This window comes from Aquarana catesbeiana, linkage group LG13 (assembly GCF_042186555.1).
Source record: "Aquarana catesbeiana isolate 2022-GZ linkage group LG13, ASM4218655v1, whole genome shotgun sequence".
NCBI lineage: Eukaryota > Metazoa > Chordata > Amphibia > Anura > Ranidae > Aquarana > Aquarana catesbeiana.
In genome coordinates, this window is record NC_133336.1 from 183,221,128 (window position 1) to 183,236,728 (window position 15,601).

At 42.0% G+C, this 15,601-nt stretch overlaps 1 protein-coding gene across 3 annotated transcripts in view; it reads right to left on the reverse strand.

The window, feature by feature from the left end:
- The window catches only part of ADAMTSL4 (ADAMTS like 4), a 307,238-nt gene that overhangs the window by 61,451 nt on the left and 230,186 nt on the right, over nt 1-15,601 (reverse strand). For all 3 annotated transcript variants that reach the window (XM_073610837.1, XM_073610838.1, XM_073610836.1), the window contains one exon: nt 11,343-11,479. In XM_073610837.1, coding sequence (XP_073466938.1) covers nt 11,343-11,479 — 137 coding nt within the window. The remainder of the gene's footprint in view (nt 1-11,342; nt 11,480-15,601) is intronic.

Here is a 15,601-nt window from a genome sequence, read left to right on the forward strand (position 1 = left end):
CCCAGCTGACAACCGGAAGCAAACCATAGGGAGGGAATGCTGGTAACAACATTGTCCAAATATGGCCATGGGCACCAACATTCTTGCCCCTCTGTTTACTTTCAGCTGGCCCCACCCACTGCAGAGAACTAGAGGAGGGGGTGGATTCAAGACCAGTCACTCTGGGTAAGTAGATAGAGTAGCAGTGACCAGTCTTTTTTACAGGAAGCTCCTGCACAGAGGTAAAGTTTCATGCTGGATTACTGCAAAGATCTGGAAGAAATACACAAACCACACCAAGATTCAATAAAAATACACATGAAGAATGTATTTAGAGAATATAATTTCAGCTATAAAGGGGTTAAGGTGTCATTATGCGCAAAGTACATGACACATACTCTTTATAGAGCTGAGTATTGGAGTGATACAACATCAGTCTATAAAATGTAACCCAGGCCTCTCTATAACTTCACCTGCTTCAAAGTTATGCCCTCCGCTAATTGATTAAGGAAACCTAAGCAGGCCATATAGTATTCCCAGAGGTCTAATAAGGTCATGGAGATGGGAAAAGTGGCAGCCAACTTCCCCCAACCTGTAATACAACTATCTGAGGCCGCAAACGACCCAGCTAATAAAACAGGAGCTGCACGTTGCATGCCATATGTCAAGTCGTAATTGACCACAGCTGCATCCAACGCAACTTCTAGTGACAGCAAAGCAGGAGATTCTGGGAGGTGAGCCGATAAGTCAAGAGGTCACGCCAGTAACACACACAGAGAGCTGAAGTCAGCCCATTGCCAGGCAGACTGGGGAGCACTGACAGCCTGGCATTTACTAACAGGCTGATATTAAAGGGAAGCTATTACTAGAGTGTTGCTAAGTTTACATGTGGGTGTAAATCTTGTGTTTACACACACATGCTTCTTATGTAACAGGTTAAGAAATGGCCCCTATAAATTAAAAAAAAAACCCTTACTCCTCCTTAACCACTTTTACCCCCTTCCTGACCAGAGCACTTTTTACAATTTGGCACTGCGTCGCTTTAACTGACAATTGCACGGTCATGCAATACTGTACCCAAACAAAATTTGCATCCTTTTTTCCCCACAAATAGAGCTTTCTTTTGGTGGTATTTGATCACCTCTGCGGTTTTTATTTTTCGTGCTATAAACAAAAAAAAGAGCGACAATTTTTTTAAAAAAAAACTACCGTATATTTTTTACTTTTTGCTATAATAAATATCCCCCAAATTTTGTTTTAAAAAACAAATTTCTTCATCAGTTTAGGCCAATATATATTCTTCTACATATTTTTGGTAAAAAACAAAACGCAATAAGCGTATATGAATTGGTTTGCGCAAAAGTTATAGCGTCTACAAACTATGGGAAAGATTTATGGCTTTTTCATTATTTTTATTTTTTTTACTAGTAATGGCAGTGATTTGCGATTTTTAGCAGTATTGTGACGTTGCGGCAGACAGATCGGACACTTTTGACACATTTTTGGGACCATTGACATTTACACAGCGATCAGTGCTATAAAAATGCACTGATTACTGTGTAAATGTCACTGGTAGGGAAGGGGTTAACACTAGGGGGCGATCAAGGGGTTAAATGTGTGTTCCCTCAGCATGTTCTAACTGTATGGGGATGTGACTTACGAGGTAAGGAGACATGTCTTTGTTCCTATTTAGTAGGAACAAACGCCATGTCTTCTCTGCCCTGACAGCACAGGAATCCCTGTGCTGGCGCTCGTGCATGTGATCGCGCGTGGCCGGCGGCAAACGTGCCCGCTGGCCATGCGCATTGGGTCCCCCGCCATGCAGCGGCCACGCGTGCACCTCCGGGCGACCACTAGGAGGAAGGACGTACCCAAACTGCATTTTTCCCAGGAGAGCCATTGTGCCGCAGTATATCTGAGAAGTCATCATTTCTATTCCTATAAAGTGCAACTGATTCAGGAACTGCATGATGGTGACATGGGAATATTGGGAGTAGTTTTTAAAACTGGGGGGATCTATGGTGTTTTGATATACTGTTTTAGTATTGTATTAATATGGAGATGTCTTTAAAGTGGTTCTAAAGTCTAATTGTTTTTTTACCTTATTGCATTCTCTGCTTTAAGGTAAAAAAAAAAACAAAAAAAACAACCCCACTAACGCCCCGTACACACAAGCGGAATTTCCGTCGGAAAATTCTTGGCTGGTTTTTCGGATGGAATTCCGCTCAAGCTTGCCTTGCATACACACGGTCACACAAAAGTTCTCTGAACTTTCAACCATCAAGAACGCGGTGATGTACAACACTACGACGAGCCGAGAAAATGAACTTCAATGCTTCCGAGCATGTGTCGAATTGTTTCCGAGCATGCGTGATTTTTTGCGTGTCGGAATTGCATACAGACGAGCGCATTTTCGGATAGGAACTTTTTCCGACCGAAAAATAGAGAACCTGCTCTCAATCTTTGGCTGGCTGGAATTCCGCCAGCAAAAGTCTGATGGAGCATACACACGGTCACATTATCCGACCAAAAGCTCTCATCGGAGTTTTGCTGGCGGCATTTTCGATCGTGTGTACAGGGCATAACTGTTCCCTCCGTCCCCAAACACTTACCTGAGTCCTCTCTTGATCCAGCGCTGTGCCCATCTGCAGTAGCGTTGCTCTGTCTTCCTACTCTCATAGGACACACTGAGAGCAGCAGGAGCCATTGGCTTCTGCTGCCATCAGTCAAATCCTGTGATGAGGGATTGGAGGCGTGAACAAGCAGTGTTGTGTGTGTCTATGGATACACACAGCCTGGCTTGGGTGTGCACCTGCATATGTGCCCCCTCTGCACATGGCTTGCTGAGGGGCACTCGGAGAAGAGGAGAAGCATACAGCGCCAGCGGGGTACTCCAGAAGAATAGGTTAGGGACTGCTGTGGGTAGTGCCTAAAGGCACAGAACAGGTAAGTATAACCTAATTTTTTTATTTTAAGTAAAAAATTTTCTTTAGAATTACTATAAGTTTTTTTTAACCCTGATGAAGGGGGCATTTTTGGATCCATGTTGGACTTCCCCTCCTGACTTTTATTGGAATAAGGTTGTATCTTCACTTTTTAGTAGTGGTGTGGTACTTCAATTTACATTTTTGTTTCATTTCGTCTTAATGGCAGTGTCAACTGGCACAATGCACATTACTGGTCTGAAAACCACCGAAACTGGATGGGTGAAGGGCATTTTCAAACTGATCCAGGAATTATGAAGTGGACAGGGATGTTTAGTGACAGAGTAATTGGGTCATATTTTTTCAGTAGTTATGTAACAGAGCAAACTTACCAATGTTACAATCCTTTCTTGTCTCTAAATTAGGTGACATTCCTTTGTCGGAGCAACATAAAATGTAGTTTCAGCAATATGGTGCCCCGCCACACTTTACTATTACGGTGAAAATTTTTTTTAAACAAGCTTTTTTAAACAGGGGTATCGGAAGGTAAGGTCCAGTCAAATGGTCCCCTAACTCTCCACACCTAACACCACTCAAATTTTTGAGGTTAGAGGGCATCTTAAATCTTTGAGTTCGAAAATCTGGCACCAACTTGATTGATGATAAAACGGTTCAAGCTTTATTAAGTATCCATCAAGACATAAAAGAATCCATCATATAAATGAATTGACGAATTTCCACCCCAATCTTAGGTCTTAGTCATTATTATGATTTATTTATAATGTCTTTAGGTCTTGATAGATGCTTAATAAAGCTTGAACCTTTTTATCATCAATCAAGTCGGTGCCGGGTTTTTAACTCTTTGATGTTTGTCTACAGCAGTGGTCTCCAAACTGCGGCCAGATGTGGCCATTTGATTGACTTTATCTGGCCCTTGGGGCACTATTTCTCCCACTGACACCAAAAAGGGGGTACTATTTCTCCAACTGATACCAGAGATGGGGAAATGATTCTCCCACTAATACCAAGGATGGGGCACTATTCTACACCAAAGATGTAATTTTTTTTTTTACTCCCACTGACCACCAAGCCTATGGCATTGTTTACTCCCACCAATGCCAGGGTCACAATCCAGCCTCCCTAAAGTCTGAAAGACCGTAAACTGGCCCTTTGTTCAGAAAGTTCGGAGACCCCTGGTCTCCCTGGTACAGTATATATCCTAGCATAGACTATTGCACCTGTCCCAGTGAACATTACATTTAGGGGTTGCACCACCACACGTTTTCCTTGCCTTGAGCAAGTCTACCAGAATTGGTCCAGCACAATTTTTTTTTTCATTTTGCTATCCGTGTCTCATTGAGGATATTTCTCTTCACTCCCTGTCCCAGAGACTTAACAGGGAGTAGGAAAAAATCTTAAACTGGCTGCAGAGGATTATTTTTTTTTCTTTTGCTCAGTCAGCAGAATAGAGTGTGAGGGGAAATCCAACATTTGACAATTTTCACCAGAACAGGAAGTTAGTGGAAATCTTCACCAATGAGGACACCTGTTCTGGTGGCAACTGTTGAAGGTGGGATTTCTCACGTTTAAGGGATTTTCTCTCATTTCCTGTACATGGGGATACAAACAGCCCTTTATGCCCTCTACTTGTACAGTGTATACTGTGTATATATATATATATATATATATATATATATATATATATATATATATTGGTCTGGCTGGTTGTGTTCACTATCCCACGTTGAAATGCACAAGCTGGAAGTAGCAATGAAAATGGAATTGCAGGGTTAGGCCTAGTCTAGACTGCAATGACAACACAATGCAGCACAATGCAAAGGGATTGCTTTGCTATGTCCTTGTGTGTACTAATCCATTTGCTTAAATACGATTTTTTTGTCTAACCATCTGGGGGGAACCTTTGCTTTAACCCTCATACACAGAAGCTCAGCCCCACAGTCCAAATCCTAAAATCCTCTCTCATTGTTTTCAAATTTAAATCATATATATAACAGATCCTTTATTTTAGAGCTATTAATTGTATCCTTATATAAGAAAAGTTGATTGAAGTTAGCTTTTTTTACCTAGTTCTCCAATGTACAGCAGGTAGAGTAATCATGACACATCTACACACCTCATCTAAAAATAGTCTGTCTCAAACTCTGCAGGTTTTAACATGTGCGTTATTCCAGAAATATTAATAATAAAATACTTTCCATTACATCCCATTAAACACAGCTGTCATATTAAGCCTCGACTTCCACAGAATTTCCTACTCCTAATAATTTGATTTTTAGCATACTTTAAGATCTCCTGGGCTGCTAAGAATATCATACAATGGCACGGTGTGCCAGGGGAAACTACTCATTTTGTTTTTCCCTGTGCCCCAAGCAACCAGTCATTAGCAGTGGTACCTGGTAGAGGTGACAGGTCCTCCGGTAGCGAAGGGGTCAGTGTTCTGGCTCCCTCCCTAGCAGTTGGTTTCCAGTAGCAACCGAAACCGAACTCGTTACGGAGAGCCATGGCCTATTCACAGTGCATGGGAGGAGTTAACAAGTGCTAGGTGCATAGCGGTACCCTATTCTGTTACTGGGAGTGAAATAACAGAGGTACACTGGACTGGTGGAGTGGGCGCAGGCTGGGCACGTCCCTCCTAATACAAGTTACAGTTTGTAAGTGACATGGGACAAGGCAATTTACAGAGGAACTCTGTATGCTGTATTACTACACACAGTGAAGGCTCATCTCTAAGGCGGGGGACTGCCTTAATGTTAGATTTTTCACGTGACCGCAGTCTTCGTCCGATCTGGGGCACTCCGTGTGAAAGGTACCCCTTCGTGCAGGGCGAGTAGGCCCCGCCCACATACTGATGCATACATTCTGCCATCTACCTGGAAATCTGCTTCAACTCCAACAAAATTTAGTATTCGCGAAAAATAGTTCCTTTAACTGCTTGCTGACCGCCGCACGCCGTTTTTTGTCGGCAGAATGACACAGGCAGGCAAAAGGGCGTACCTGTACGTCCCTTTGAATTCGCCACCCAGCGGGCACGCACCCACCGCGGGAGCGTGCCCGCAGGTCCTGCGAATTCGATGTTTGAAGGCGGCCCGCGATTGCAGCAAGGAGAGGCAGAACAGGGAGATGCCTATGTAAACAAGGCATTTCTCTGTTCTGCCTAGTGACATGACAGAGATCTACTGCTCATCGGGAGCAGTGATCTCTGTCATGTTGTAGTGAGCCCATCCCTCCTACAGTTAGAACACATCCAGGGAACACACTTAACCCACCCCTTGATCGCCCCATATTGTTTAACCCTTTTCCTTCCAGCGTCTTTTATACAGTAATCAATGGCTATTTGTAGCTCTGATCGATGTCAGTGGTCCCAAAATAGTGTCAAAAGTGTCCAATCTGTTCTCCATAATGTCGCAGTCCCGATAAAAATCGCAGATCGCCGCCATTAGTAATAAAAAAAAAAAAAATAATAATAAAAATGCCATAAATCTGTCCCCTATTTTGTAGACGCTATAACTTGTGCGCAAACCAGTCAATATACACTTATTGCGATTTTTTTTTTTACCAAAATTATGTAGAAGAATACATATCGGCCTAAACTGTGGAAGAAATAAATTTTTTTGTATATTTTTTGGGAATATTTATTATAGCAAAATGTAAAAAATATTGCTTTTTTTTCAAAATTTTTTGTTTATAGCGCAAAAAATAAAAACTGCAGAGGTGATTAAATACCGCCAAAAGAAAGCTCTATTTGTGAGAAAAAAAGGACGTCAATTTTGTTTGGGTACAAAGTCGCACGACCGCGCAATTGTCAGCTAAAGAGACGCAGTGCAAAATCGCAAAAAATACTCTGGTCAGGAAGGGGGTAAATACTTCTGGGGCTGAAGTGGTTAAACGTCTACTTTTTTTTTCTCTCAGATACAGTATATCTGTTCCACATCCCTGCCAATAATGCCGTACATAATACCACACAGTAAAAGGGCACCGTTTTGTACATGGAGCCAGATTAAATTAAAGATTATCCCGATCCTAACAACAAACAGCCTTGTTAAATTTGGGGTAGCCGTGATTTACACCGACCCAAATTTCATGATATCACTAGATCTGAGAGTGTTAATCTGATCGGCACGCTGTGTTCTGAGCGGGATTAAGGTGAACTGCCGCCTGATTCCGAGTGATTGAGGTTACAAAGTCTCCAGGAATGAAAATCTGCCGGAGAATTTCAATGGACATGTGATCTGGATGAAAGAGGTAAAGTAGCAATATTTAGGAGCAGCAAACAATAAGCTTTGTTAATGGATAGCACTGGTCCATGCACATGTGAAGTGACGGTACGCTGGAAAAAGGGACAGATAATACAGGAAAGGCCTGTATGATCTCAGGATTGTAGGCCACTATCCAGGAAAATAGAGACATCTCCAACAGTGGAAGCTGGAGGTAGGCCATATCTCTGAGAGCCAACTTCTATAACACAGCATGAATGATGACTTTCTAGATCTTTGGTAAACAGTTGTAGAATACTTATTACGGCTAGGTTCACCCCTATATGCCTGCTTTTTCCTTCTTCTTTTTTGAGTGTTTTTGATGCGTTTTAGTGGGTTTTCAACTATTCAGCAGTTTTTGTTTGGCCAATAAAAGTCAAATAAGGTAGAAGCAAAGTGCACAGGTGTGAACGGCCCCAAGAATAGCAATTCTCTTATCATGCATTAACGCACAATGGGGAATGTGCGTTAAATCGCACAGGCTATACTGTAATTATAAGAAAACCTGTCAGAGATTTCCATTGTTGAATTAACCATCTGAAATATCTAGCTTTTTGGTTACCACCTTAACCTAACCTTTTGGCTTCAATAAATTATTTAAAACAGTGGTGGTCAACTTACCTAAATATGGGGAACCTCCAGTGCAGCCCCGGAGATCAGAAAAGGGCCACACATCATATTAAATTAATGTAATGTAACAGGAAGCTGTAAGAGATTGCTGGCATGCAAAAGAATTGATCAGAACCTACTACCTACACAAGAGATGGCCATAGACTGCAGACAGGCTACAGGAAATGGTCAAAGACTGTAGACATGCTACAAGAGTGTCAGGGCTGGGCTCAGCCCTTCCTTCTCTGAGCTGGCCGCTCAGCTGTCGGCTAATTGCCAGCTCCCATCTCTCCACAGTTACTCAGCTGTTGATAAAATCCTGCTCGTTAGTCCTGCCTACTTAAGCCATCCAGTCCAGAGGATCTCTGCCTTCGCCTTGATCAACATCACAGAGACTATCTCCTGCATTCCTGTTAAAGACTTGCTTGGCTGACATCCTTTCTGGCTCCAGATCCTGCTTGCTGTTTTACTATGCTCATCTCTGGCTCCTTGATGTTTGGCTTGTCTGACTATCCGTTCTGGTTCCTGAACTCTAGCTATGTTTTGACTACGTTTGTTCTTTTTTACTTTTATTATTAAACAAGTGTGATTTAACTTTACTTCTGTCTCGGTCTGATTTCATGGTTTCTGACAAAGAGATGGTCAGTGACTGTTGACATGCTACAAGAGATGGTCAATGACTGTAGACATGCTACAAGAAAGTGTGGACATGCTACAAAAGATGGCCAAAGACTGTGGACATGGTATAAGAGATGGTCAGAGACTGTAGCCATGCTACCGAAGATAGAAAAGACTGTAGACATGCTACAAGAGATGGCCAGTGACTGTTGAAATGCTACAGGAGATGATTGACTTTCCTCTCACTTCCTGTTTGGCTATTGGACAGGAAGTGAAGAGAAACCTCTGCAATGGGACACAGATGGAGGAACAAAATCTCACAGGGGTTATAACCCTTCCTTGCTCTATTCAAAATGAAAAAAACGTTTTCCCTATAGTTCTACTATAGGTCTATAGACATGCTACAAGAGTTGGCCAGAAACTGTTGAAATGCTGCAGGAGATGGTCAAAGTATGTAGACACGCTACAGAAATTATTGCAACCTAGATATATGCTTCAGGAGACATTTTTCTAATCTGAATATGTGTTCTAGTTAGAAAGATTCAGAAAATACTACAACTGTTGGATGTGGATGAGCATAAAAGCCAAGCAACTAGAGTATTCAAAACTCGTTAATAGCTGCTACCATATTTCTCTCACAACAGGTTTATCCTAAAGCTGAACTGTGATAAAAATAAATATTGATCCTTTCAACTGGGTTCCCCAAGAATGACATGCTCATTTTTGTCCAGGGGGAACTGAAAAAAGAAGTTATACTTACCTTATTCCTTTCTTCCGCAGGGTTCCTGCCAGCTGCATGATGGGTTCCTCATCGCCACTTCCCTTTGCTACTCCAGCAGTTGCAGACACTTGGGCATTATCACGTATGATGCAGGACCAGCAGTCCTGCATTGTTAGGAGGCCAAGGGGCCCACAACTAGGAGCACATCACAGAGCAGACAAGGGCGCCAGCTGCTAGGAGAGCAAGCGATAAGATAAATAACAGTAGTCTTTTGTTCCCCCTAGACCAGGGGTCTCCAAACCTTTTAAACAATAGGCCAGTTTACTGTCCTTCAGGGGGGCCGGATTGTGGCCATCGGGTGTTTATAATCTCCCAGGGTCAGTGGAAGTAAACAATCCACCATCATTGGAGCCATTGGGAAGAATTGTGCCCCATTGTTGGTGCCATTGGGAGGAATTGTGCCCCATCAATGGTATCATTGGGCCCAATGACACCATTGATGGGGCACAATTCTTCCCAATGGCACCAACAATGGGGCACAATTCTTCCATTTTAAGGCAGTGAATAAAATAGCACCCCAAGGGCTGAATAAAAGCAAGCAAAGGGCCGTACCCAGGGCCGGTGCTACCATTGGGCAAACTAGGCAGCCGCCTAGGGTGCACCACTGCCTAGGTCGCCCGGCCAATGGTGTTCCTACTCTCTTCTTTCTGCAGCAAGCAACTAAGTCTCAGCATCAGCAGGCAGCCGCCGCTCCGTTCACACATAGTGACAGAGGCGCAGCGGCGGCGGAGGACTGTGTCTGTGTCCCGACTCCTGAATGAATGGAAGCCAGCAAACATTAATTGATGGGCGCTGGTAGGCTGCATTGATGGGTGCTGGTAGGCTGCATTGATGGGCGCTGGTAGGCTGCATTTAATGGGCGCTAGTAGGCTGCATTTGATGGGCGCTGGTGAGGCTGCATTTGATGGGCGCTGGTGAGGCTGCATTTTATGGGTGCTTCATTTTATGGGTGCTTCATTAAAAAGCTGGGGTATACATGGGCAGGGCAAAGGTGGTGGAGCCAAGGGGGCGGCAAAATGAGGTTTCGCCTAGGGTGTCAAAAATCCTTGCACCAGCCCTGGCCGCACCAAGCCATGTTTGGAGACCACTGCCCTAGACCAACACAAGCATTTGTTCTTCTATTCTCCTCCTGGAGGCCTACTACCCTTATGTTACCACACAGGAGGCCCAACAGTGAAAACACCAAGCTTTTCAAATCACTATTGCTCTCTGCACTGCCCTACTAGGTAAATCCACATGTGTTTCTATAATATTATAAAACAAAACACATGGGCTGAATTTAGGAGGCATGTTCTCCACAATTTAATTATCTTTTAGAGCTTCCAGAGCTGACCACAACAGAGACAGCAGAAGACGGTGAGTAAGGTTAGTCATCCTCATATCACCTATGTGCGACTAACTAGGCTAATGACATCCACCCGTTAGGAGGAGAGACAACTACTGCCAGTCGTCTCTTCTATCTTTCCAGCTTCCTATACTGTGCGGTTTAGGGATATTGTACATAAAGGAGACGCTTTACACCATTCATTATTTTCAGGTTAATGCAATAAAATGAATCAAGGAACAAAGCAATGGTTTGTAGGGACATATTCAGATGTTTTATGCATTGCAGTGGGGTGCTCATATGTTCAATGTGATATCATCTCTAGCATTGTTGCAATAGCACATTTTTTGTCATGGTAAAAGTCTTTGTAGCTTAAATGTTTGTGAAACAATTATTAATAATTTGTACATGTTTTACCTGCCCTTAATGCCCTATTCTTTTACCAGGGACCACCTGAAATCCCTGTGCAAGCTCTGATTAGTTTTCAAGCAATTGTCCTTCAAAATTTTTTACTGCAATTTTGAATGGGCAAGCTTGCCTTAAAAAGTCGCATGTTAGGATCAAGCAAACAATGACCAACAGAAAGCCGTAATGACACATATATGCAAAGGCTTGATGTTGTCTGATAAAATCAACACTTGTAACCTCAAATATTTATTAGACAAACTTTGGTCAGAAATCTGCAGGTTCATACCGAGACAGTCAGTCAACCTTCTGATTTCAGGAGACATGTTTAACACATACTCATGAAAAATAAAGACCAGCTATGAATCCGGTGATAGTAAATTCCTCCTTGATGTTTCACACTAAAGGTTTGTACAGAGGAAGCTTACCAGACACTGGCCATCAACGCAGACATCTAAGGAACCAGGCTCACAGGGTGAGCCATCTTGGACCTTCTCTGTGTGGCGGACGTAGAAACGGTAACCAATGGGACGGCAGTTCAAAGCACATCTCTGATTTCCATGTACTGCAAACGAGAAGAACATAACATAATAATTAAAGTCACTCTTTAACATTGGTCTATAGGTCAGTAATGAATACTTTCTTTGAGATTTCTGCTAGTCCTCGATAAACTAGGGTTGTCCAAAAATTTTGCATATATGACTGCTTTGAAGGGTAAGAGTGGCTTGTTAGGAACTAGACTCATGCCTGACCAATGTCTCCTACCTGAACATAGGAGTTTGTACCTGCAACTAGTTTTATCTAGTGTCATGTAACAAGAGACTTTCAGAGACCATTGCCACATTACAAGCGACTGTCCAAAACATTTGCCATGTTGCAAGAGAATGTCCTGTACCATGTTACAAAAGCCTCCCACAGAAGGCTTCCATGATACAAGAGATTTCAAAGTTGCAAATTAAAAGTGAGGGTACAACCCCAAACAGTGGCTATGCCCAAGATCATCGGTGACTATGATCTACAGTGACTGAAGAAGATTTGTAGGATCAGAGAAGCATCAGTGATTCTCATAATCAATAGCCAGTTAGTCATGGGCTCACTATTATTATTTTCAGATCAAAAAACCTTATGCAATGGTTGAGGATTCCCAACATTGCTGATCTTAAGGTGTCTACAGACACCAGACAGCAGCTGGAACAAGTAAAATGAGGCTCCGGATTAAAATATTAAAATTAACATTAGGCCAATAGGATACAGCACAGTGGCACCGGTAATGCTGCTCTCAACAAAAATGAGGTGTCCCAAAAGCAGGGGGCCCAAATTTGGAGATTTACACACACACGTCCAATGAGAGCACCAAACAGAAGATCTGAGAGTTCAAAAAGCATTTAATGAGATAGCACAGAACAGCCAACTAGTTTTGGGTGCTCCCCCTTCTTCAGGACTGCAACACAGACATAAAAACATACATAATTTTAGATTTTTTTAATTCGTATTGGGTTACATTTACTTATAAGTTGAAACAGTTCATAAAATATCGACTCATAAAATATGTAGAAATTATGATCCCTGGCTGAGAAAGGCTGCATTTAGATCCATGGTATAAAGTTTATGGTTTAAAAACGCTACAAAAATCAAATTCAAGCACAGAAAAAATGTAAATGCAATCCTTGATATACTGTGGATTAAAAAGAAAAGACTGCAATCCACTTAATGGAGACTGTGAGGTCCAGGTTGCCATAGTAAAAGTCAATAATATCCAATATGCTATCCTTTATTCGAGGAAGTGCACCTGGATGCAACTACCTGCCAAAACAGCTGTTTGATGAAACCAGAATTCCATGGCCATAAACCTAATTCGATTTTTGTATATTCTATCCAGTGTGACATTGTTTCTTTAGTCTTTTGGGAATTTAACTGGCAAAAGCTAAAGTTAAAGGTTTGAGGAAGAACAATATTTTTTGTAAGCATCTATGCCGAAATTGCATCCTATCACACAAAAATCACTCCTGTTATCACAATGTTTGCAACCCGCTGAGCCTTGGTTATTCTCATGTCAAGTAAGGTATTATTTAATAAGTGACTGGTGACAGGGTCTTTTTGGTTGTCTATATTTTCCCTCAAATGTTACATAAATCTAGGATTTCCTCTTTAATAATAAAACAACAAACCCCTTAAAGAATCTTGTGAACATCTGCTGGGCTGGGATTACAATTCTTGACCTTTGTCTATTTTAGGTGGGGTTTTAAAATCAACACAGAAACACTCCGTGGAATATTAACAGAGATTTGTTGCCTTTGACTCGGATCATGTTAAAGTGAACGTAGCAATGCATTGGATTTGTTATATCACATTGTCATGTAAAAAAAATTCTAATGATTGATATTATTTATAAATCTGAAGAAAGGAAAATTCTCAAAGCAATCAGTCAGGCTGCTCACAACAGAAAGGACTACCCTCCAGTGGAGCCTTTCCCAACTTTTCTTACAGGAACCCTTAAAATAATTTTTAGATCTCTGCTAAAACCAATGCACTGAGGATCTCTGGGAAAAACATCCTTTACATTGGTGGCCAGTGGAAATAATACAGTGGTGGTCAGAAGGCCACCCATACAGATAGCTATAACAATCTTTGCTGTCCTACAGCTCACTTGACTAGTGGCATTGGCCCCAGAACTATGCAGGCACCATCAAATGGGAGGTCAATCAGCCAGAGCACAAGGAACCTCTAGAAACTCATGAAGAAACCCTAGGGTCAACGGAAATCTGCTTCTGAATGGCTGCTCCAGTGGGTAACCAACAGGTTTCCAGAATAAAAATATGCACCAATGGAAGGAATTCCTGGCCAAATAATGAAAGAGTCCACATTGCTGCTGGCTACTAACTCACTTAGTCCAGCAATTAAAGTGGAAGTCCATGCAAAAACTAAAATCCCTGTATCTATAGCCACCAACATTCTAACACAAACCTCTCTTGCCCTGTAAAGAAAAAAACAGTATACATACCTTTTCTGCAGGCGTTCTGACCTGATCTTCAGCAGCGGAAGCTCTGCTGAGTACACGTCTGACAACGGCTGTGAAATGAATGGGAAGTGACGTCACCCATAGAGTTACTATGGGGCTTCTGTTGACAGACGTGTCCTCTGCACCCGTCTACACAACGAACCCGCGGCTGACAGCTCAGCATGGGATCAGAGCTTCCGCCACTGGAGATCGGGTCAGATCGCCTGTAGAAAAGGTATGTATACACGTTTTTTCTTTTCAGGGTTAGAGAGGTTAGTGTTAGAATTTTGGTGGCTATAGATGCAGGGATTTTAGTTTTTGCATGGACGTCCACTTTAACTTCTCTACATAGATGCACACAGGAAAGCCCTATTTGGAGTCTATTCAAATTTCTTATTTTAACTGAAGCCCTGATGAAGGGGGAGTGTATTCTGGTCGTAAAAAAACATTTTGCTGTTTTTTATTGTACACTAATAAATTAATTAGGACTCTACTATCATTTGGTCTGGCGCTCCTTCCATTGGTGCAAGCTCATCTCTCTGTCACTTTGCTCTCTCCATCTATCAGTATGTTCCTTGCACTGCAACACACCTTATTGGCTCCTTGTGTTTCTCCTCCGCCCTCTCTCTAAGCTCTGCTATACAGTAGACTGCAAGAGGCTGATACTAAGTCACATCCAGGTACATACACTATTTGCAAAAAAAAAACACATTTGTTGATATATTCATAATTACAGATCTGCTATCATTGGAACATTTTATTGAAAAGGACTTTTGGAAATTGCATGAACATTTTAAAGCTTATATGAGACTTTAGCGATTAGCGTTACATCTACTTTAAGAGCCGTTTGAGGTGACTTCAATAACACATGGCTTTTTCTTTTCTCTCTAATCCAGTTTGGCTCTGTCTTGTCTTCTTCGAGAAATAACGTTGTTAATAAATATTTGAGGCTCAGCCTCCTGGATAAGGGAGCTTCGCTTTGCAATGTGAGACCTCCCTGGCTTGTGTAGATAAGTTCCACAAGAGCTCAAGATTGAAACCAGAAAAAAAAGGTCTCCATTGGCTGCCTGGCAAGCGGCGCAACGTGCACAGCTGGGAGACATCTGGCTGTGATGGCTTGTAGCCTAGGCCAGATAGCGATCCCAACAAGGTCATTCTGTGTTTTACAGTATTTTGTATCTGGCCTGACAACAGGCTAACTTCAGCGTGAGGATAAGGAACAGCTGATGCAGCCACGATGAACAAAACTGTGCTTGTGTGCACGTTGTCTAATATACAGAGAGGTGTTGAGGAGATGGGGTTTACATAAATATGACACTTTTGGTCTTGGGTAGTAAATGATGGCCTTTATATATGAACTTTTGAAGTGCAGCAGTTGTGTCAAGATTAAGTGTTATTTAAAAAAAAAAAAAAACAGTTAAGGCAGAATTAGCCAAAATCTCTTCTCTTCTCTGAGTTCTAGTCATTTTATTGGGTGAATAATTAGCTCATAACATGTCGTGGTTTGAAACATTATGGTTGCTCAAGAAAAGTCATGCTTTCAATAAGTAAGCCTTCAATCCAAGGGTGGAGAAAATTGGATGAGTTGGATCTGGAATTGTTCCTAAGTAATTCTTGTGGAGTCAAAGTCTTTCAGCAAAGAAATATATAGATTCCAACTAGACTGCTCTTAAACTTGTGATGACCTAC